Raw genomic sequence first — 22,098 nt, 5'->3', positions numbered from 1 at the left:
GGGGTAATTCAGTAGCGCTGTTAGCTGCTGTAAACGAGCATAGCCCCACCGAAGCTAAGGATCTGGCCCCCTTTCTTTCTATAATCTCACCGAATTCCCCCACCCATTCCTCCTCCCCTGTGGATGAAATAGCAACAGCTTGCCAAGGAAAACCAAAATAGGTAAGGATTACAGGTGGAATATCACCCCACCCTATTAGCAGAGCAATTGGAGAGAGAAGAAGTCACCCTGGGGGAAGTTCAATTTAGCTCCTTGTGCATGAATCTGCTGCAAGCCAGGAAGCACAGACTGAATCCAGATCGGGGATGTCTTCCAAGGATTCCTGAGGGCTGCCGGCTGTGGTAGGAGAGACCAGTAGGCAAAGTGGGAAGGGGAAAGGGTCTTGTCTGATTCCCTTTCCCGCCTTTTGCTCCTATTGTTCACTTTATGGGTCTGTGAACAAGGTGCTCAGGAAGGCCAGGGAATAAAGGCCTTCTGAAGAGCTGGGCACAGAGCAAGAAAGGTGGGTGACGTAGGCGTCCGCCTTTTTCCTGTACTGTCCCTCTGCCAAAGCACCTCAGCCAGATCAACAGTGCACTTCTAAGCCAGCCCTGGCTTCTCCCGCAGCTCTGCCAATGCATCTTTTGAACCTCCCTGCTATTCCAGTGCTAGGCACACCCCACACTCAGCTCTGCCTTTGCATCCAAATCCCACTCTGCTGCATTCCCTGCTAGGCCAGTCTTGGGTTTTCCCTCCCCAGCTCTGCCAATCCCGTTCAGTTCTGACCTGCAGCCCCAACCCCACCATTCTAGATTAGAATTGCATGAAGGAAAGAGAAAAGATTCAGTACAGCAACGAGAATCCTCTGTGTCTTCAGCCCACCCATATCTAGGTTTATCTGCAGGCTGGCTGAAACCTCTTGTTTTCAGGAGATATGGAGAGGCCTTTCCCAGCTTGCGTGGTTGGTGTCCATAGCCTCCTTGCAGAGTAGAATGAGGAGATCCTTGGAAGCACATGAAAAAATGCCAGGAAAATGTAAGAAAAGCAATGCAAAAATTTATATTTTATTTTAATTCAAAAATTTAAAATAGCTTTCAAATTCAGTAAAGTATGCCTGGACACAATGAAAAGCCTCATATACAGAGACAGATAAATTAACTTGAATATACTGCAGACAAGCCAAGTGTATGTATAGATTACATATTTACAATTTTTTAATGTAAACCATATTTATACATTTTATTACATTTACAAAAAAGCCAATCTTCCACTACTGTTTACTACAATAATGAAAAAAAAAACCATTTACATTGTGTCTTTTTTAACTGTACAAACTTTTGTTTCATAAAAATATATCTCTGTACAAAAGAGGGATTTTTTTTCTTTTTCTTTTTTTTTTTTTAAACATAATGCAAGTCCAATGGGCACAAGAATGAAAAATGTGTCACATTTCATGACCCAGGCAGCTTGGAAAAAAAATGGGGCAGTACCACCTTTGAACTGTTGCATGAACGGCAACGAAAACTGGTACATAATTGGTTGAAAGCAGCTAGTGCTGTGTTTAAATAGAGCCACAGTTCATCCTGCCATGCTATTAAAAGACATCTGGTGGATTCTAAACCTCTATGTATATCCTGTACTGTTGCCTTATCTGAACAAATCAGAAACGCTGAGAATGTGGGGCCCTTAATTCTTTAGTTAACTGTGTGTGTGTGCGCGCCACTGCCCTCTACTGAACAGAATCAGAACTGCTCAAATATGTGTCATATATCCTGTCCTGCTCACAGCTGGCGACGTTTCTAATTTAGGTCAAGTGGCAGTGGGTTCTGTATGGTGGAAGCAGGAGGATGTCATTCCTGTCCCCACTGTTGGTCTGACGTTCTGAAGCAGAACAGTAAGTGTGAAGGTCGAGAGGGCTGCCAATTTGATACAATAATTATCAGCAGAGCATGAATGATTGCAAGAGGATGCTCTCTTGCTAAAAGCACAGTTCTCTTTCTAGGGGAGCTGGGTCCTCACAATATACCATGGGGTCACTAAAAAGAATAGGAATAATGCTCTGTGCAATCGCCTGGGGATCTTATTTGGTTGAAGTAGTGGCTGGGATAATGGAGGGAGACCAGAGAGAGGTCTCAAATCTTCAAATCTGAAGCTGGTCACCTATTTGCAGGCAAAATAAAAATCACTGGGCTGATCCTTAGCTTGGTTACCCCACTGAGCTCACAGGAGTTACTCCACATTGACACACGTGCAAAGGCAAGAAGCTGGCCCTGTGGCTATGATACTGAATGCTGCTGCAGACTTCAGTCATGTGCTGTGGAGTTCTTTTCTTATACATCTGTCTATCTCAATTTGCAACTGGATCCAGACTCTCTATCAGTCCACACAAGTGGGGATGGGGACGGAATGGGGCCCATAATCCACAAAGTCTTTGCTTTAGAGGGAGCTGCTCATCACCACTTTAACCCCCCGCCCCAAGAGGGAACTCCCCCTCCCCCAGTAGCACGAGGAGCAGCCTCATCGGCGCATTGGGTACGACCCGTTGCTAGTGTCCTGCTGGGGGAGCTGCTCTTTGTCAGCATGGGCCCACTACCCAAAATGGCAAGGAGCAATGTGTGAGCAGCCACTGGCGTTCATTGCAGGATCGGCGCGCTGGTTTTTCAGAGATGCCAAGGCCAGAAGGGACCACTGTGATTATCTACTCTGACCTCCTGCATAGCACAGGCCCCACAGTAATGCCTAGGGTAGATCGGTTAGAAAAACTGCCCATCTTGACTGAAAAATTGCCAGGGATGGAGAATCTACCACAACCCTGACTAAGCTGTTCCAGTAGTTAATCACTCGCACTGTTAAAAACGGGCACCTGCTTTGAATACACACACATACACAAACACACACATCAGAGGGGGAGCTGTGTTAGTCTGGAGCTGTAAAAAGCAACAAAGAGTCCTGTGGCACCTTACAGACTAACAGATGTATTGAAGCATGAGCTTTCGTGGGTGAATACCCACTTCGTCCAATACGTCTGTTAGTCTATAAGGGGCCACAGGACCCTATCGCTTTAAACACACACGAGTCTCTTCCCAATCCATCTGAGCAGCATGGTTCTGGGAGTGCAACTGGCCTGTGTTTTGGCAGGCTGGCTGTTCAGCAAACAGGCTGCAGATCACTGCTTACTGTCAGACAGCTGTCAAAATAAGAGCTAGAAGTAAAAATAAATATATCTATAGCTCCAGTAAAGGGGAAAGCAAAGAAAAGCACTGCAGTGTGGCTTTAATCAGACAGGAACCAAGACAATATTAGACAGGGGAAAGATACTGTTCAAAACCAAACAAATGTAAATTAACACCTTGGGTTTTTTGTGTTTTTTTTTTAAAGTTTTGTTTCCACTTCAGTAACTAAAAGCTGCTTCTTCTAAGTTCATTTGACACATACTGGTCTAAGTCTGCTGCATTGGGAAAAGTGGTCGGCTCGTGATGTGATAAAACGGCACGGTTGCTCTCTCTGACTTCAGTCCTGTCTAACAAAGAGCTACTCACACCAAACAGAATTAAATCCTGAATCAAAACCTAAATCCCTTTATTAGAGCTGATCAGTCTCATCACCAAAGCGTCATTCTTTGAAGGGAAATATAACAACATCAAGTCTTATCATCTGCTTTCATTGCGGTCAAAACTGTCTTTTGGCCTCTGAGAAGTATAGCCCATGGTGCCGCATTGAAATTAAAGCCCTTCCCGTGTTGCCAAGGAAAGGGCAAAGGTTTCTGAACTCACTAGGGGAAAAAATGATCTGCATTTGTAGGGTCTATTTTGAAAAAGAAGTTTTCTTTTTTTCTATCCCCCTAAATTTGTATGTTTGTGTAAAGAGTTACAGAAGAGCAGCAATCATTAACGCTGGGACAGGAGGGACAGAGAATCATTGGTTGAGAGACTCAATTCCTATTGGCCCCATGGTGACCTCTGAGATTTAGAGAAAGGATGTTGAAATTAACAGCAGCAGCAGAAGAAAACCAACGGAAAAATCAATAAGAAGGGAAAAAAAGATTTTCCTTCTCTCTAATAAAAAAAAAAAATCCTTGTTCAGAACTTTTGCATCACTAAAAGCCCTTGCTAAAAACCAAAACAAAAATCAACAACAGACCAACCAATCATTTCTCCCTTCCAGAAGTTGGATGTCTCAGTTACGCCCATAGACATTTTGTGCCATGCAACCTGAAGTCCATCCCTTTGCCAAGAGAGCTTTTTCCCAAAAGCAATGGGGGTGTTGGTTTCACAGAAGCCCCCAACAGCTGTTTCCACTGCTAGAAAAGCACTCAGCTGGCATTAACTGCTTCTCTTGAGATAATGAACAGCAGGTTGGCAAGGCAATTTAGAAGGCGATCACCTGCCTTCTAAGGCTCAGCAGCTGGGCGCGGTCTGATTTCTGAGCAGCAACTCTGCAATCTTGGAGTTGGCCAGGAGGAACTGGAAGTGGCTCAGTGGAGGGGAAAAGGAGAGGTTCTCCCGAGCTGTGCTGGAGGAGACACTTTGGTTGGCTTGATTATCCACTGCAAGATGTGGTGGGTTGGTGAAGATGAGGAGGATGGAAGACAGCCTAGCAGGCTCTCTCTGGAGTAACTCAAAGTCCAAGAATGGAGCAGCAGCTTCTCCACAGCCTCAGCATGACTGGGGGAGGGAAGATAATGACCGAGGACTAGTGAGGTGAAACACAATCATCAACAGGACACCTGCCCGTGGAGAATTCTGGGGTGGTTGGGGAGGAAGGAGAGAGAGACAAGAGCAAGTTATTATTAGACATGCAAGAACCAGAGGCAGTTTTACTATCTTTCTGAGGCCAGGGCTACACTAGAAACTTTTGCTGATATAGCAATACTGGCTAGGGGTGGGGATGCTGCTTATACTGGCAAAAATAAGCACTTTTATTGGTGTAGCTTATGTTGATGTCTAAGATATGCCAGCAAACACACTTTTTTTGTGATATTTTCTAGTGTATACCCCTGGCCTAAGATATACCTTACTTTGCACCCATTACCATAATATCTGAGCACCTCACAGTTTGTAATGTATTTACCCTCCCACCCCCACGCCTCTATGATGTAGGGCAAGGCTATGATTCCCACTGTACAGATGGAGAACTGTGGCACAGACAAGCTAAGTGACTTGACCATGGTCACAAAAGAAGGCTGTGGCGGAACAGGGAGTTGAAGCTGGTTTTTCCAAGTCTCAGGCTACTGCCCAAACCACTGGGCCACCTTGCTCCTCTCCTCCCACTGTGCACAAGGCAGTCTCAGTAACAGCATCATGGTCTCTACTTACAGATGGAACCAAACTGCAGTGATCAGATCCAAAGTGTTTGGATGTGCGGATCTAAGGTGTTGGGGACAATCTCAGATCTCTTCCCCGGTATAACAGCCTGGTGTATTTGCCTGCCAGTGATGGATTCCCAAACATTTGGGTTCATGCACTGGTGCTGACTGACTGAACCTGTCTCTGCTCCCCTTAGCAAAAGCTGAGATGAGTCACAGATCTGGCAGTAATAACTTTCTAACTGTTAGGTGATTATCGGGGCCCAGTCACCACAGCAGCTAAGCACCTGACAATCTTGCAATGTATTTATCCTCCCAACGCTCCTGTGAGATACAGCAGGGCTGTTAACCCTGTTGTACAGAGGGGATGGAGGCAGGGAAGGGCTCATTGAGTTATTCAAGGTCACACAGGAAGGGCTTGGCTACACTCGAAACTCCAAAGCACTGCTGCGGGAGCGCTTTGAAGTGCGAGGGTGGTCATGGCGCCAGTGCTGGGAGACAGCTCTCCCAGAGCTGCAGGTACTCCACCTCCCCGTGGGATTAGTACTGGGGCACTGTTTACACTGGTGCTTTGCAGCGCTGTAACTTGCTGCGCTCAGGGGGATGTTTTTTCACAACCCTGAGCGAGAAAGTTGAAACGCTGTAAAGCGTCAGTGTAGCCAAGCCTGAAGTCTGTGGCAGAGCCAGGAATCCAGTCCTGATCTCCTGAGTTCCAATCCAGTGCCTTCACCACAAGACTATTCGTGCTCCCTGAATTCACAAGAGACTAGAACACAGGCTCCTGCTGAAACCACTAGGCGAGATTCCCTGCCTGCAATTTTTTATTTTTATTAAGGGAATTATTCCAGTTTGAATTTTGGACTCACTTCCCTCTCCCTCCCCCACCAGGTGTTTGTTCTCCTCACTGGGGGGGGGGGAAGGGCAGGGGTGAGCATGTGCCTCTCAGGGGGTTGGACTTAGAATTCCAAAACATGCCAATTAAATGTTAGGTTTTCACAAGCAAACAGGGATCTGTATGGATCAATGCCCATTTCTGTCCAAGTAACAGCACGGCACTTGGGTTGAAGTCAAAGAAAGGCTCTGTATAAGCTGCATGTGTGGATTACAGTGGATTAGTCAGTGGTCACCATTAAAGAGACCCTGTTTATAACAACATTGGCGTTTTAATGGTGACTGCTGCAGCCTGGTTGGGCCAACAAAATAGATAGATCTGCGGGTGCCTTCAACAGCCAAGTGTCAAGTTTTCTTTTCTCACACTCACCGCACGAGAGGATGAATGCTATACCGCCGTGCACACGGTGCTGACAGTGAAATCCGCCTCGTTGGCCACGATGTCTGTGGGTTGTAGGTTTCGGTCATACATCGGGTTTTCAAACGTCGCCCGGACGTTGGTGTTTTCATGGCCGGCATAACCGTTGAATGGTACTTTTGGTCTTCTCCTGCAGGGTGCCAGAAACAGAATCCAGAGAAATCACAGCTAGTTCCTCACGGTATCTGGCTTGTGACCATTTCTCCCAGCTTGGATGCTGAGCCAAAACGACACTGAAAGGTCTAAGAGATGGGCTTGGGAACTTAAATTAAATAGTGTCTGCTGGATGCTAAAAACCCTGGACTTAACAGAGACCCTGGTTTTATGGCTTATTACAACGACTTGTAACACACCCCATTGCCAGCTAACCCTCCATTATCCTATGACTGCAGAGGGGTTTACTGCCCTCTTCATTTTAAGTGGTCTCTTATAGTATATGTGAACTTCTTACGCTTAACAATCTGTCCCACCTTGTATTTAGCTTGGACATTCTGGTTACCTATCCCAGACCTGAAAAAAGAGCTCTGTGAATTTCAAAAGCATGTCCCTTTCCATAAAATTAGTCCAGTAAAAGATATTACCTCACGCACCCTGTCTCACTGAAAGGTCTAATGAATTCACTACACTTGAGCAGGGTCAGATGTGCCCAAATGGCCTACAGAATATCTCTGGGCGCTTTCTTAGTTGTATCAATATTACCTCATTGGTGGTGCCCTGATAGCATTAAGCAGGAATGGAGGGCCAGAAGTTTAGCTGGTGTAAATCAGCATAGCTATGCTGCTTTACACCAGCTGAGGATCTGGCCCAGAATTGCTAGCAGGACAGGTCTGGAAAAGGAGGTCTTGCTATCTTATTGGGACTTGAGGTTTTTCAGAGACACCCAATTGCCTGCTGTAAGGCAAAACAAGACTAATCTCCCCCATCCACCACATTGTTCATCTTGTTCCTTTCAAGACAAAGGGTCGTGTGGAAACGGTACCGGATCCAAGACAAAAAACAATGGAAGGTGAAATCTGTTTGCAGCCTGCTGAGCCTGCACCGTCATCCTGAAAGGTGCCAAGCAACTGGGACTTCCACTGTTCTCAGCTGGAGTTGTGGGTAATTCAACTACTCTTAACCAGGCCTTTTGGGCCAAATTTTGAGACAAGCTCAGAGCCAGGTTCTCAAGCATTCAGTGCCCACAATTTTCCATTGTTGTGTCTCGTTTCAAAGGAGTAAGCTGCAAGTACATCTGAACAAGACTCGTCCCCGAGTGGTGAGCAGCACTAGCATTGCCAAGATGTAAATATCTGTCATTTGTGTAAGCCAGCTACCAATGATGCTCAGGTCACTAGCACATGGACCGAGGGGGAGACATTCAAAAGCACCCAAGATGGTTAGCAGCACAAATTCCGCCAGCATTCTCAGAGACTTGTGCTTATCAACCCCTAAGGTACTTTTGACAATCTCACTGCAATGCCCAGATTCCCAAAGGCATCGTCAACATAGATTGGCCACCCTGGACCAGACCATGGGGCGGGCAAGTCCTGTATCCTACCTCCTACAGTGACCAACGAACATGAAGTTTCAAACCAAAGCAACAGCTCTCACTCTAAAGCATCAAATCCTGAGAAAAAATTTCTTTGCAATGCCTGCAGGATTAGTCTTAAACTGAAGCATGAGATGCGCTTGCCTTATCTAACCTGGCATTGCTACAAATCTTCTTAGCAGTTGTTAAATTACCCAGTCCTTTGCAAATATGCTGCTACAGTATTTCCTCACCTTACCAACCACATCAGAAAGCAGAACTATCAGGAGCTCTCTTAAGCTAAGCTTGCAAATATTAATATTCCCCTCGGCACCTAGCTCTTTTCTATCCCATTTTCTCCAGGCATTTCCCCTCGCGGCACAGCAATGAATCAAGTTTTTTTAATCGCTTCACTCCTGAAACCTACCTGTGTTTGTAGAGATAGAGCACAAACCCTGCAATAATCAGGGCTATGAAAGGCACAAGAATGGCAGCTGCCACAGAACTGCTGTTTGATGCAAAATGATGTCCTATTGATTCTGGATCGTTTTCAATCAGGCTGATGTCTGAAACACAACAAAAATAAATACGTTTAAACCCCAGCTGCTGGGAACTGGGGTTTGCTCCAGTTCTGCTAGAACAAGTTCATTCCATGCTTCAGCATCAAGGTAATTTAAAGGTTTGGATTCATATGCAGGTTGGACTGCAGCTATAGTACAATGCATAATGTCACCTAGTTTGAGATTTCAACATTGACTTCATAGTAAAGAAAAAAAACCCAGCAAAGATCTAAGTAAAGTAAAAATACTAACACCACAATGCTCAAGTGTCAGTGCCTAAAGGTAGGGTTCTCAGGGTAGGGTTAATGCTGGCCTGCTAGCAATTGGGTGATTGCAGACAGGGGTGGAAGAGGAGCATTGGGGCAGCTGCTTATGTTATCATGCTCGGAGCTGCAGTAACAGCAGGCTAATCACATCTCAAATACTAGCAAGCAAGGGCTGGTGGAAACCCTAAGAGTCGGTTCTCTAGCAGGTAGCATTCTGAAGAGACTCCAGTTCTATTTGCTGTACCCAGGTACTCCAAAGGCCCCCACCACTACAGGACATGAACATGTCAGAAATAGTCATGAACGTGTCCTCAGAACACCCCCACGAGGCAGGAAAGTAGTTTCACCCCCTTTAGACAGATGGGGAAACTGAGGCTCAGACAGGTGGAGTGGCTTGGCACTGGACAGTGACAGAGCCACGCCTCAGGTCTGCCGGCTGCAGGTCCAGTGTGTAGCATGATTTCTCGCTGGCAGTGGGGAGTTTTGCTATTGCTTCCAATATAGCCAAGTTTTCACCCACAGGAATCCTGGCTTCACAGTCTTACTCTAGCAACTAGACCACATGGGTTGTCTTTTCCTTTGGCTTCATTACCAATATTTATCTTTCTGCTGTCCTTAAAGAGGCATGTTTTGCTCTCATTGACTCTGCCAATCCCCCTGCCACAGAGAAAGCTACAGCTTTACAGTGTGGCTGGAAGGAGACGTCTACACTGGAAAATGGTGTGTTCTTAACCTGGGTGTAACTCAGGTTACAACAGCGGTGAAAACATGGCAACTCAACTTGTAACTCAGGTTAGCAGCACAAGTGACAGCCTGTAGGGGAGCCTGGGTTTCAACTCAAGCTGCTAACCTGCGTTAAAAGCCGAGTTTCCATGTCTTCACTGCTATTTTAACCTGACTAAGCTAACCTGAGCTAAGACATCCTTTTTTGGTTGTTGTTGTTGCAAAGGCTAGACAGCCTTTGCACGGAATCACCAGTGCAGAGGTCAGTCCTTGCTTCAGGAGGAGGCGGTTGACAGTAAGGAAGGAGGCACGGGTGTTTAAAAGATGGACAGATCAAACAGCCAAAGCAGCGAGAAATATTGGGCCAGATCCTCAGCTGGTATAAAATAAGTGCAGCTCCACTAGCATCAGTCAGATTAAGCCAGTTTACACGGCGTGTAGATAAGGCCCGGTATATTTGGAAACCAAAATGCAGGAATGGTAAAACGCTTCATGTTTTCAAACTTTCCCCAGTGCCGAAATCCATCTTAAACACTGAAATAATGATAAAACAAAACTTACCGAGTCTCTGAAGGCCAAACTGCCCAAACCCTTTGCCGCCTACAAAGCCCTGGTATACAAAAGTGCCGCTTGACGACTCAGACGAGACCTGTAATCGTAAGAGCCCAAATAAATCATATTTACAATGGAATCTCAAAAATTCATCGCATCTTACTGCAGATGTAACACAAACCTGGTGGTTTGGCCATAAATCTGTTCAAAGCACAGTGGGCGGCAGAAGCATGGATACATTTACTCACACAAAGATCAACTTAGCTAAATATCTGATATTAATATTAATGATGTGCTTGGTTAATATTAAAAGTATGGCCACACACAAATGACACTCTTCTGTTCAAGGTATATTGTTTCAGAGGGTGAAATTCACCCCAGTGCCACATGGGGAGCATAGATGTAATTTCAATTGAAGACTTATTTTGAACTTCAAGTGCTGTAAAGATTTCATGCTGGCCCTTGGCACAGGGGTGAATTCTAATCTTAGCATCTTCAGCAGCTGACTTCATTGACAAAACCAATAGTTTGTTCCTTTTGGTCTTGCAGAACCAACCCAGGTTTGGGTGAATGAGCGGAGTCTAGTCTGCTTTGGTTAGCATCAAAAGAATGGCCAGCTAAAGTTTCAGACTGCGGAACATTTATTAGAGGTGAGGAGAGGAGATGCAGAATGGACCCAGTGTGATTCTTGGATGCCAGATGGAATCTGTTGCAATGGCTGCTCAAAACATGTAAAATGAGCGAATTTACTACGGTAGCTATTGAGAGAATGGAAGCCCACCACTGATTTTCTCGGTAGTCTTGCTTCCAACTCTACTCTCTAATTGCATAGAATACTGGCATCTGGCAAGATGTATGCCCCACTGGGTGTCCGGAAGTCTTGCAAAGTTCTTGTTAGGAGATTCTAGTTGGAAGGCACAGAGTGGCACTAAACAATTGACTGTTGAGTCTGACAGAGGAAAAATTTGTGCCATAAAACAAGACCAACAAAGTATCCAAACTTTTGAAATTCATCGTTTGCCGCAGCACATGAAGTTTAGTACTTGGCTCCCAACAGAAGCTTGAGAAGCGCAGCAGCTGGAGTTTACTGGAGACTTCACATTAGCCACCTGTTTACGAGCAGAACTTGCTTCGTCTTTGCAATCTCTTCCAAGTTTATGCATAGCATTAATTTAATTCAACTGCACAGAAAGCTGAAAGCTTTTTTTTTTTTTTAAACCAAACAACCCAACAACTTGTTCCTGAGGGGGGAAATCTTGTTTGTAATAACTGCTGCACATACTGCAGATAACAGAGATAACCAGAGCTAAGGCTGCATCTGATCATGGGGTCAATCAGAAGAAGTCTCCTCCTAAGCTCCAGGAGGCCTCTGAGGCACATGTAAAGTTACCAGAGACAAAAGCTGGTGTGGGAAGCCAAGTCCTCAGGGAAAGATTAGCTCTTTTGGATGTTAAACTGAGACATAATGCTGAGTTGGAATTAACCTTCCTGGCTTCTTCTTTTGCGTTATCTGGGGAACATGCAGATTTAACAACACTGGGCAATGAAAATCCATATGGCCATAAGTGATAGCAGAAGGGCTGCTTGTGCAATGTTAATCTAATGCACTGGCAGAGAGCATCGCATCCTCCTTTAACAGCAGAGGATAACAACCTACTACTGCTACCAGCTAAGTGAGCTACTCTTTCAGCGCAGGTGGCAGAGGTCTGTGCTGTGGTTCTCAAGGTCAGACTTTGCTGATAACCCACGAAGGAGCTGTTACACTAACACACACTGCCACGCAAGAGAGTTGTGTACTTAGAGTACACATTTGCACATGTGCCGATATACTTACATGCCCATCTAAAGCCCATTTATCATTCTTGAACTTGTTAACAAAGATCTCCACCGGTCCTGTTATCTGATAAACCTGGAGAAGTAGGTGCATGTCTTCTCTCTTGTAAATGCCTGGAAAATAACACACGGGTTTTACCAATCAGCCATTCTTGGTCTAGCAAACTTGGCAGGTGCCTTATTTCGACATGGAGGTGCGGGGGCTCAGCCAGTGGAACAAATAGTCTGAGATGACAATTTATAAAAGTAGCTTCTGAGAATTTTCTACCTGAGCCAGAGATGGTGGCACAATAACTGCTTCTTCCCAAAGCAAGAAACAACTCCTGCACCATATAAAAGTGTTGCCACGAAGCGATAAAACCAAAACTAACCACCACCCCACAGACCTCCCCAGGATAACAAACCATCTGGTGGATGGGAAGAACCTAGCCTGTCAGGGTTAAAGCTTTATAACCAGTTCATTATAAGAAGCACGGAACGGAGGATAATGAGGCAGGAGGTGTCTATGCCTTTTTACCTCATTTGTATGAACTAATTGTGAATCTGTCACTGCAGAACCAAGCATGAGCTCAGCCCTGGCTTTCAGCTGGAATCAGAGCAAAAGTCTGTATCTTTAACTCCAGGTGCAGGAACTCCTTGTTTTCAATCTCTAATGCTATCAAAGAGCGGAGCTTTCAAAGCTCAGCGGTTCTGTCGAAGATCCAGCAGGCAATCAATATCATTCACAAAAACAGAACAACACTGCTTCAGTCTGTGACTCCAAAGGCCACCGTTTCAGTGCGAGAGACTGACTGCACCTGCCACGGTGAGTGTGGATCCATAGAAGCTGCTGTGCTAGGCCCCCCTACCTGACACCAGCAGTTCCACGCCACTGTGGTCTATCAAAGTAGCATTGACTTTACTGGTAGTGGGATCAAAGCTCGTGACAGAGAGCATCGCGGGCTGCTTCTTTCCCATGTATTCGTAAGAGCCTTTCCACAGAGAATTCTTTGCAAACACATCAGCGGGAACTGGAAACAGTAAGAAAGAGGGGTGGGGAGGAAAGAGGGGGTTTTGAGCAGAGCTAAGGTATATTCTACCATATTGCTGTATGATTGATAATATTGTGAACATCCCTTGGGAGGAAAAGACGACAAAGAAACAGGTAGATCCATAGGAATGAATTTATTTAAAGGTGCAATTTCAGCTGGGATAAAAATGTACTTTAAAAAAATTCTAATACGAATAGAAAATTGTTTGTCATGTTTGGAAACTTGGATGCACCAAGATTTCCCTAAACACATGAGAAACACAAAACATAACAGACTAGAAACTAAAGGGAAACTGATCAGTCTGGTTTCCTTGTTCAAGTGGGGAAAGGGTAAACAGAAAACAAGCAGCACAAAATGTCAAAAGTATTAATAATATTTGCATTACAGTAGTGCACAGGGACCCTGGCTGTGTTTGAGGACTCATCATACGAGGGGCTGTATATGCACATAGTAGGAGACAGACAGATTTTTAAAGGTACTTACGTAATGCAGTGCTCAGGATTACAAAGCCTAAGTGATTTATGAGCCTAACTTTCATTTTCCTAAGGCCCATTGACTTTCAAAGGGATTTTGGCTCCTAAATGCTAAATTTCTTTTGAAAACGAGATTCAGACTCCTAAATTAGTTAACTGTTGCAGTGCTGAGCAGAGAAATGCTGAAGTACCTTTAAAAATCTGGGCCATAGTGTATTAGCCAAAGATATTACAATTTAAAGACAGACAAAAGGCAGGAGAAAGGAAAAGTTTTTACGCCCATTTTACAGATTGGGAACAGAGGCAACGAGCAGTTTAAGTGACTTTGGTCCAAGTCACACAGCCTGCGGCAGAGGTGGGAATTGAACCCAGGAGTCCGGAGTGTTATGCCAGGGCCTTAATCACAAAACCATCCTTCCTCTAAAAAAGTACATTTGATTTTTAAAGTTCTCCCCCAAAGGTCTCATGTAAAAAATTGAAAAAAAAAGTGACATGTTTTTAAAAAATTATTGCAATTTGTTTTTTGAAAAATTTAGAATCTCCCCCTCCTGTTCCTCCCCTTGGCCTTTTTTTTTTTGTGCCACTCTGATCCATATTATTTTTCAAAACTTTTCATAGAGTTTAAGGCCAGAAGGGATCATTTAATCATTTAGCCTCATCTCCTGTACACGAGGCCGTTCAATTTCACTCAGATACCCCTATACTAACACAAGATTTCCATTAGACTAAAACATTTCATTCTTTGGGAGCCTAACTTGTGTGCCAGAGAGAGTAAACAGGAGAGATGAATGACTGAGGCCCCTGCAACTTCTCCAATTTTTGAAAACTGATAAGAGTTTAATTTGTCCTTTTGCCCCTCTGTCTGCAACTTGTCCAGTGTTGAAGTTTTGAAAAGTGGCAAAAGGAAAATAAAGAAAAACAAAGTGAGAAAATCCCCAGCCCTGGTTCATTCTATTGTATTCGGTGGCAGAAAGGAATAAAGGAAAAAAAGGAGGAGATAGACGGGGATAAAAAACAAACTCTGACCTTTTGAAATGTCCAGTTTTGACAAAACACTGGAAAATAAAAAATAACCCCACCCCAAACAACACAGCTTTTCAGGGAAGTTTTCTTTATGAAAAAACAATTTTTCATTAAAAAAAAGTTTCTGAATCAAAAATTCTGACCAGCTCTAGTCCGAAGAGACACACACGGCTGAGATTTTCAAAGGAGCCAAAGAGAAATTCAATAGGAGATAGGTGCCTAACTCCCTTGTGCTGTGATTCTCACTGATGTCTAAGTGTGGCGCTACCACGGAACCCAGTGGCTAGGGGACTCTGAGTGTTTCCACTGGCCCTATGGTTTAAAGGACTGCAGGGAACAATCTAAAAGCTATTTATTAGCCTTCCGAACGATTTGATAACAGGAAAAGGCAGGGGAGCTGTAGATTGCTCCTTGCCACCTTCTATTTCCACATTTTTGTGTTAAGTCTAAATAGCAATGCTTCTGACAGAATAAATAACCATGCCATAGTACCTGACACTTTAGCAAGGGGTGGATCCCTGGCAGTGCCAACCGGTCTTCCGCTGGGTCGTATATCAGCTGAAAAGAATGGGCAAAACAGCAGCAAATTAATATTACGGGATGCTGAAGTATGGTTTAATCACTTCCCTTGTGGCAACACATGATGGATGTGTGGGAGTCGTTTCACATTCGTTTCCCAGTGCTCAGATATTTGTGACAGCTCAGAAAGGAGCAGCAAGAGGAGATAAACATCGAGCTAACATTTCTCATGCCCACAGTGTGCATGCTCACCCCCAGTAACTGGCACCCCAAACAGCCCGTTGGTAGCTGGAATAGCCCTGGGAGCTGGAATTCCCCTTCTATCCATCTGCCTCTCTGTGAGGGACTTTAACTAGGTTTTTTTCAGAGCCAAATGTCATAGCAGGTAAAACAGAATCTCCTTCCGCTGCTAGCCCTGGTGTCTATGAGCCTGATTCACCTGGCGTTGAAGCCTATGGCAGTGTTTTCCTTGACATCATCGCAAGTTGGATAAGGCTTTATATGTTTATATAAGACCTGCAGTCACGAAACAACAAGACCATTGCCAGCTTCTCTCAGAGGTATCCTGGATGTTGTGAGACAGCAAATTCCCCTTGGATCACAACTCCTCATCGCTGTAGCAATGGGATGGGCTTCAAGACACAACCCAAGCCAATCGGTCCTTTCCCTCCCTGCTGGCTCAGGGCTCTTACCAAGGCAAATGGGTGTTTTCCCTGTCCAGCTGCCATCCGCTTTGCAGGTTCTATGTTCGGATCCTCCCGTGAGATAGTACCCACTCTGGCACGAGTAGATCAAGGTGTAGCCCAAGGAGGGCAAATCTAGGGCACCCACATTAGCATGGGACGGGGTCTCTGGCTGTTTGCAGTGGTGAGCTGGAAAAACAGAAAGGGTGGAGATGAGAAGACCTGCCTGGATATCGCCACAAGGGGTAAAACCCTGACTCCAGTGGGAGCTTTGTCATTGACTTCAGTGCGGTCAGGATTTAACCCAAGGGAGTTTTGTCCTGCTTAAAACTCTCTGAAGCCCTTCCGTGAAGACGACAGGGTTGGGCATTTCACAGATACAGGGAATTCAACAGGCCAAAGACGCCTGCCTCAACAGTTGGCTGCCCATTTCTTTGAACGCAGAGCACCACTTCCAGCAGGTGCCCTGAATCAGGGCCTGTGCGCTCCTGAACGCTTCTGCAAACGGCATCAACAAACAGCAGGATTCCTCTGGGAATGCTCAGAAGTGCACATTTATGGGCAGAAAAAGCCACACTGCCGGGTTTCAAGTTCACTCTCTGATTCTACGTGATCAATTTATGAGTCAACCAACAAGCTTCCCAGTTAGCGGCACCTCCAATTCCAGCAAGAATTTGAGAGCTGAGCCCTGCTCGTTCCACCCCTCTTATGTCCTTCTCAGTGACAAAGATCCCCAAATCGGAACTGTGCTGAAGAGACTCTTGCCGATGAAAGAGGCAGAATAGAATTCAGCTCATGCTCCCACTGCTCTGCAAGACCTTGCACCATGAAGTCAGCAGGCACACGAGTGAATACATGGGGCAAGAAGGGGCCATTTTTACACAGTCCCCTATTGGAACCTAACTATGCTTGAAAAAAAAACAAGAAAGAAAATAATCTAACGTCCCCCATGTGTCCTCTGGCCGTAGTCCCAGCATCGTGTCACCATGTTCACATGCAGATAGAAAATGGCCTGAAGGCAAACCCTGCTTTAATCTTGAGCAATTTCTGCAGAAGAACACGGAACCCTGTTAAGGCTGTGATCGTATCAGTGGTTCTACAAAGTGGCTGAGTGATGGATTCTCTCCTTACTTCTCCTCTGATCCAAGGATCTCTATTGGCCAGCCTTCTAACTAATAATTCCTACCTACCTGTCTGCAGAATCACAGGGTCAAATCATCAGAGGTGCTAAATACCTGTGTTCCCATAGTTACTCAGAATCTTTCAGGGTTTGGCCCTTTGATATTAGAAATCTATGTCATCTATGTGTGTGTGATTTACTGCTCAATGCAATCTTGTTGTTAATCATACCACCAATTTCCTTGGGGGGTTACTGAACACACCTAATTATCAAATTGGTAGCAAGCTTTCCCCAAACCTCCTTTTGATTTCTCCCTTTCCGTGGATCTCAAAGCACTTTATAAACATGAATGAAGCCTCAACAGCCCCCGTGCAGTGACTATTATTGTTATTATAATCTACATTTTCCAGATGCGGAAAGAAAGACAGAGAAATGACTAGCTCAAAGTCACACATGCCCTATGCTAATCAGTAGATGTTAATTCAGCTCTCAGCAAATTAGAGTAACTGCACCTAATTCTACTCCTGTAGATTGCACTGACAGAGGAGGCTTCAAAAAGAACTGATAGATGGCAACTCAGTATTTCTCCCTGTTATAAGCAAGCAACAGAAACATTTTTGCTTCAACTCTCTTAAGACCAGCAACTAACTGCCACCCACACCCATAGCTGCTTCTTCAGACTGAGTATCTTCCAGTCCAGCAGCAAGGGAGGTGAGTTTGTAAGCTAAGGAGAAACACTGCTCTCTGCCAGGGCGAAGCAGCCACTCAGCAGCACACAACTGCACCTTTCTCCTCCGATTCTGCATGTTAGGAATTTTAACGGCTGATGGGGAATTAAGCTACGTCAGGTAGGCACACCTTGCTCTAACAACAACAAACATCTGAAATAACCTGCTAAAGAAGGCCAAGAACACAGTCAAGAGTGTTCTAGGAGCAAGGGAGTGAGAGAACAAAATCTTGGAATTAAAGGGAACTGGGCTATGAACAACGTTTTCCTGTTCCTTAAAGGGCCCAATCCAGCACCTGTTGGGAATTTTTCCCATGGACGTCCATGGCGGCAGGATCAGGCTCAAAGGAATTTATGGCTTTGAGTAAATCCCATAGTCTGAAATTAAATTCAGTGTGAGGCCAGGTGTTTGAAAGTGTTCACACACTATGGTAGGGAAAGTAGCACAATGATCTGAGTAGAACAGAATGGCACAAAATCCCAATCCACATTTAGTAGGAGATGCCCCAGGCCCATCAGCAGCTCAAAGGAAGAGTAATAAGGTTCTCCATACCACAAATTGCCAATCCCTACTCCGTCGAAGGACCTGCTTTCATGTAACCCCGATGGCTTCCATTCTTAGTTAAGGGCCCATGCTTACATTATAACCTTCAGTGAGGGCATCTCAACACCTTCAGAGTGCAGATAAAGAGACACCTGCATTAAAGTCATGTGTCCCCAACCATATGTGGCACTGCCCGCCAGCACCCCATGAAGCATATGTCTTCACGGCAAGTAAAAGCTGCGTTCTAAACCTGCGTGAGCTAACCAGGTTAAAACAGCAGTGAAGACTCAGCAACTTGGCTTTTGACTGGGGTTAGCAGCTTGAGTTCAACTCCCCAGTAGGCTTGAACTCAAGCTGCTAACCTGAATTCCAAGATGAGCTGCTGGGACTTCAGTGCTGCTTTAACCTGAGTTAAGAACACATCTTTTTTTTTTTTTTTTGCAGTCAAGACATACCCCTCAGCAGGTTTCTTTCTTGCAGATTGTGTAGCTTTTCAGTTGACATTGGGCCAATACAGAATTATTAAATTAAATGTATGTAGTACCTGTACTTACAGAATTACATTAACTGGATAAGATCATGGTAATAAGTCATCCCAGAAGGGGAAGGGAGAAGAATTCTAATATTTCTGATGAGACGCTAGATGCCATGATACCAAATTAGAGCTCAGTACGTTGAACTAAATTCCTCCCTGTATAACGGGGAAAAGATGGTGGAGAACTGAATGAGATAACTACAATTTAAGCAAGATCTACAGAAACATCATCCCACTGATGTGGTCTTCTCTCTGAAGAATATTACTTGGTCCCTCCAGCCTGAAATTCTCTGTCTTGGCCATTAAATGCAGTTGCAAAAGCATGAAACACACCAAGCCTCATCTCAGCACAAGATCAAACTCTTTTGCTGAAGGAAAAAAAAAATCACCAGAAAACAAAGCTGGCTGTTCTCGTCAGCTGTATCCATGTCACCAGAGAAGTGGTCTGCGGTTTTGCAACAGAGAGTCAGAACATATGATATTTCAGTGGCCCTTGCCCTCTAACGCAGAATGGCCAAAGTTTTGCGGTGTAAACCACATGGCCAAAGGAGTTTGTTGCACAGACAAAGCTTCCCGATGACACTTACGAACACAGTCGGGCTGTACTCCACTCCATGTCAGGTTGGGGAGGCATGTTCTAGTGGTCGAGCCTTGCAGTAGGTATCCTTTCTGACACCTGAAGAACATGATGCTTCCCACCTATCGCAACAAAAGATAAAGATAAAGAGCTGGATTGTCCAGTGTAATTGACCAGCTGACACACACTGTTCTACGCCAATCCCAGAGCGTTCAGAGCTCTTGGAAAAAACTCTGCATCAAGTGGGGACAGTGCTGCTCCATTCATAGAGTGAGTGTGGCTTTTTTGTCATACAATTACCCCCAAATTAGCAGCATCACAAGTGATTTACAACTGATCGAAATTTTTCAAAATGTCGATTACAATATTCATCAAAATTGTGTCCATAAAAAAATCCAGGAATAAAATTTCATTAAAAAGTTTAGTCTACATTTCACCTACTCTGGTGTTATTTATTACAGTAGCACTCAGAGGCCCTGCTCAAGATGAGGGCCCCATTATGCTAAGTGAAATGCAAACACACAAGATATATGGTCCTTGCCTTAAGGAACAATGTTTATTTTCCTTATGATAAATGTTTAAAGGGACATTCAAAATAAATAATGACAACAGGAAACATCCCTTACTTACATTATCGATGCCACCTTGGCTTATGGACACTGAAAAGGATTCTAAAAATCTAATTTACTTTTCACCCCTATTATTTATTTTTTACACTTTGTTCTACTGGGACTGCAGGGCCAGACTAGTCAGTTTCAGGTCCTGTTTTCATAGGCTGCTAGCACGATGCTATTTCTTTTGGGTTTCCATCTTTGCAAGCAAATGTTTCCTTTTAAATATAGAATAGATTAAAAATAAAAAAAATTGTGAAAGCACTTTGCACTTCTAAATTCTATATAAACTCTGCTCCTTTTTAGTTTGGTTTTTGCTGTTGGTGGGTTTTTGTTGCTTAAACATTTTGATCATTAAACCCCCCCCCAACTAACGAACTATCAAACATTATTTCAGATTTTTCCATGGAAGTTCAAGATACATAGTGGGGTGTAATTCTAGCTCCCTCTTAAGTCAAATGTGCATTTTGCTAGGACTTCATCCATGATCATAGGGATTAGAAGGAAATGACTGATTGAGATGTACACACCTTTCTGACTCCAATTATCACAACTTCCTGGCATTTGCATGTGGGGGTGCTTACCAATCTTTTTTGCAGGTTAAACATTCAAAGCCAGCTGGAAATTTGATACATTTGATCATCTTATCCACCTCCCTCAAGGGCAGAAGTAACATAAGATTTTCCCCTGCACTTTCTCCCACACAGTACCGCCTCCTCATCAGCCTATCAACAAACATTCTGATTTTGTGATGTTTCACCATGTGCAGGCTCTTGCGGGTTTCTGCCTGGCCGATGATGACTGGCTCTCCTTAACACAGCCCAAGAGCACAGTCTCATTCACAGCATAGGTACCAGCGCTGTTCAGATCTCTTGCCAACACCACTTACCAAAAAAACCCAAAACCACTTGCGGCGTCTCCATATTAATGAGGACCTAGAATTAACACACTAAACCACTGGATCAAGGTAACAAATTAGCAGCTTTACTAAAAAATATCCACTTTCAGAGGATAATCCCTCCTCATGTCCCACCCTAGCATGTAAGGTGTCTTGTGTAAAACACTGGATGAGAATCCACAGGTGGAACATGGAGGGGATCTCTCCATGACATTACATTGATTTCTTCCCCCAACAAGCCTGAGATTAGCAAAGCCACTTAAATGATTTGGATTTAAAAGTAATGGAAACAGGGCATGCAATGCTAATACTAATTCCACTAATAATAAATCTTAGTTAGCAGTGTAATTAACAGCATAAATCTAATACTTAAACACACTGAAGGCTCGCTGTAGAATCATTGCACACATTGCCCATATGCATGAAGTCCAATTGAGGTCCCAGGGACTTTTTGAGCAAGTCAGTGCTAGCCGACAACAGTACAGGTTGCACAGTCTACACAACTTTCACTTGTGTAATGGCTAAAGAGACATGGAGATATGATGGTAATTACATTACCTGATAACCCTGAGAGTTGTTTTGCATTCCAAAGAGAGGCACACCAGGGTCAGCACATGTAGTGAGAGTTGGATCTTAAACAGAAAAAAAACAAACACAGCCATATTAAAAGGACTCAGACACTGAGGATGTTAGTGAAATCCATTTCAGAGCTATGCATCCACCTCGCTCGCTCTACAGCTATTTCACTTTCCTTTTCACGTGGGATTTATGTATTTTGCAACAGAAGTAATATGTACCATCAGAGAGAATTAAACAGCTATTTCTGTCTCAGCCTGTGATGGGTCCAACACAGTGTAACAGGGAAGCATTGAATCCCTCAGGGAAAAATAAATAAGCCAAAAATCCACCAGTGGTGTATATTTCCCTCCCTTTTACAGTTCTACACACCATTCGCAACAGTTAATTTAATACATTATTAGACCTGGGATCCATGCAAGAGCAGGTACTGTGGCATCCCAGGCTGGCCTGGGTGCATTCCAATAGCACGCACCAAAGCTGCAGCAGGAGTTTCTAATTCACCTGGCCATAGTTGAGGAAAGTGCAGGAGTCGCTGGAAAAATGAGTAACTTAAAACAGGAACCTTTTTTTTTTTCCGGTAAAAACTCCTCCAAAAAATCCCATTTTCCAACCATCTCTAGAGACTGTCTTTAAGCCCATGGGTAAGCAGGACCCAACCCACAATCTTAATTTAGAGACACAGACAGTTCCCCCAGCTGCACCTGGCATCACAGAATGTCTAACAGATTATTTCGTTATCACTGT

General features: G+C 44.3%; 1 protein-coding gene across 1 annotated transcript in view; it reads right to left on the bottom strand.

The window, feature by feature from the left end:
• Positions 1-2,968: 2,968 nt before the first annotated feature.
• CSMD2 (CUB and Sushi multiple domains 2) overlaps positions 2,969-22,098 on the bottom strand; it is a 531,569-nt gene continuing 512,439 nt past the window's right edge. Inside the window, 10 exon segments of the mRNA XM_030539111.1 lie at positions 2,969-4,721; positions 6,546-6,723; positions 8,528-8,666; positions 10,211-10,298; positions 12,036-12,148; positions 12,883-13,044; positions 15,054-15,119; positions 15,773-15,952; positions 19,277-19,388; positions 21,334-21,407. Of these exon segments, the coding sequence (XP_030394971.1) occupies positions 6,564-6,723; positions 8,528-8,666; positions 10,211-10,298; positions 12,036-12,148; positions 12,883-13,044; positions 15,054-15,119; positions 15,773-15,952; positions 19,277-19,388; positions 21,334-21,407 (1,094 nt within the window). The 3' untranslated portion in view covers positions 2,969-4,721; positions 6,546-6,563.

The sequence above is a fragment of the Gopherus evgoodei genome, chromosome 20, assembly GCF_007399415.2.
Source record: "Gopherus evgoodei ecotype Sinaloan lineage chromosome 20, rGopEvg1_v1.p, whole genome shotgun sequence".
NCBI lineage: Eukaryota > Metazoa > Chordata > Testudines > Testudinidae > Gopherus > Gopherus evgoodei.
Note: the sequence above shows the minus strand (reverse complement) of the source record. Positions and strands in the feature narration are given on the sequence as shown.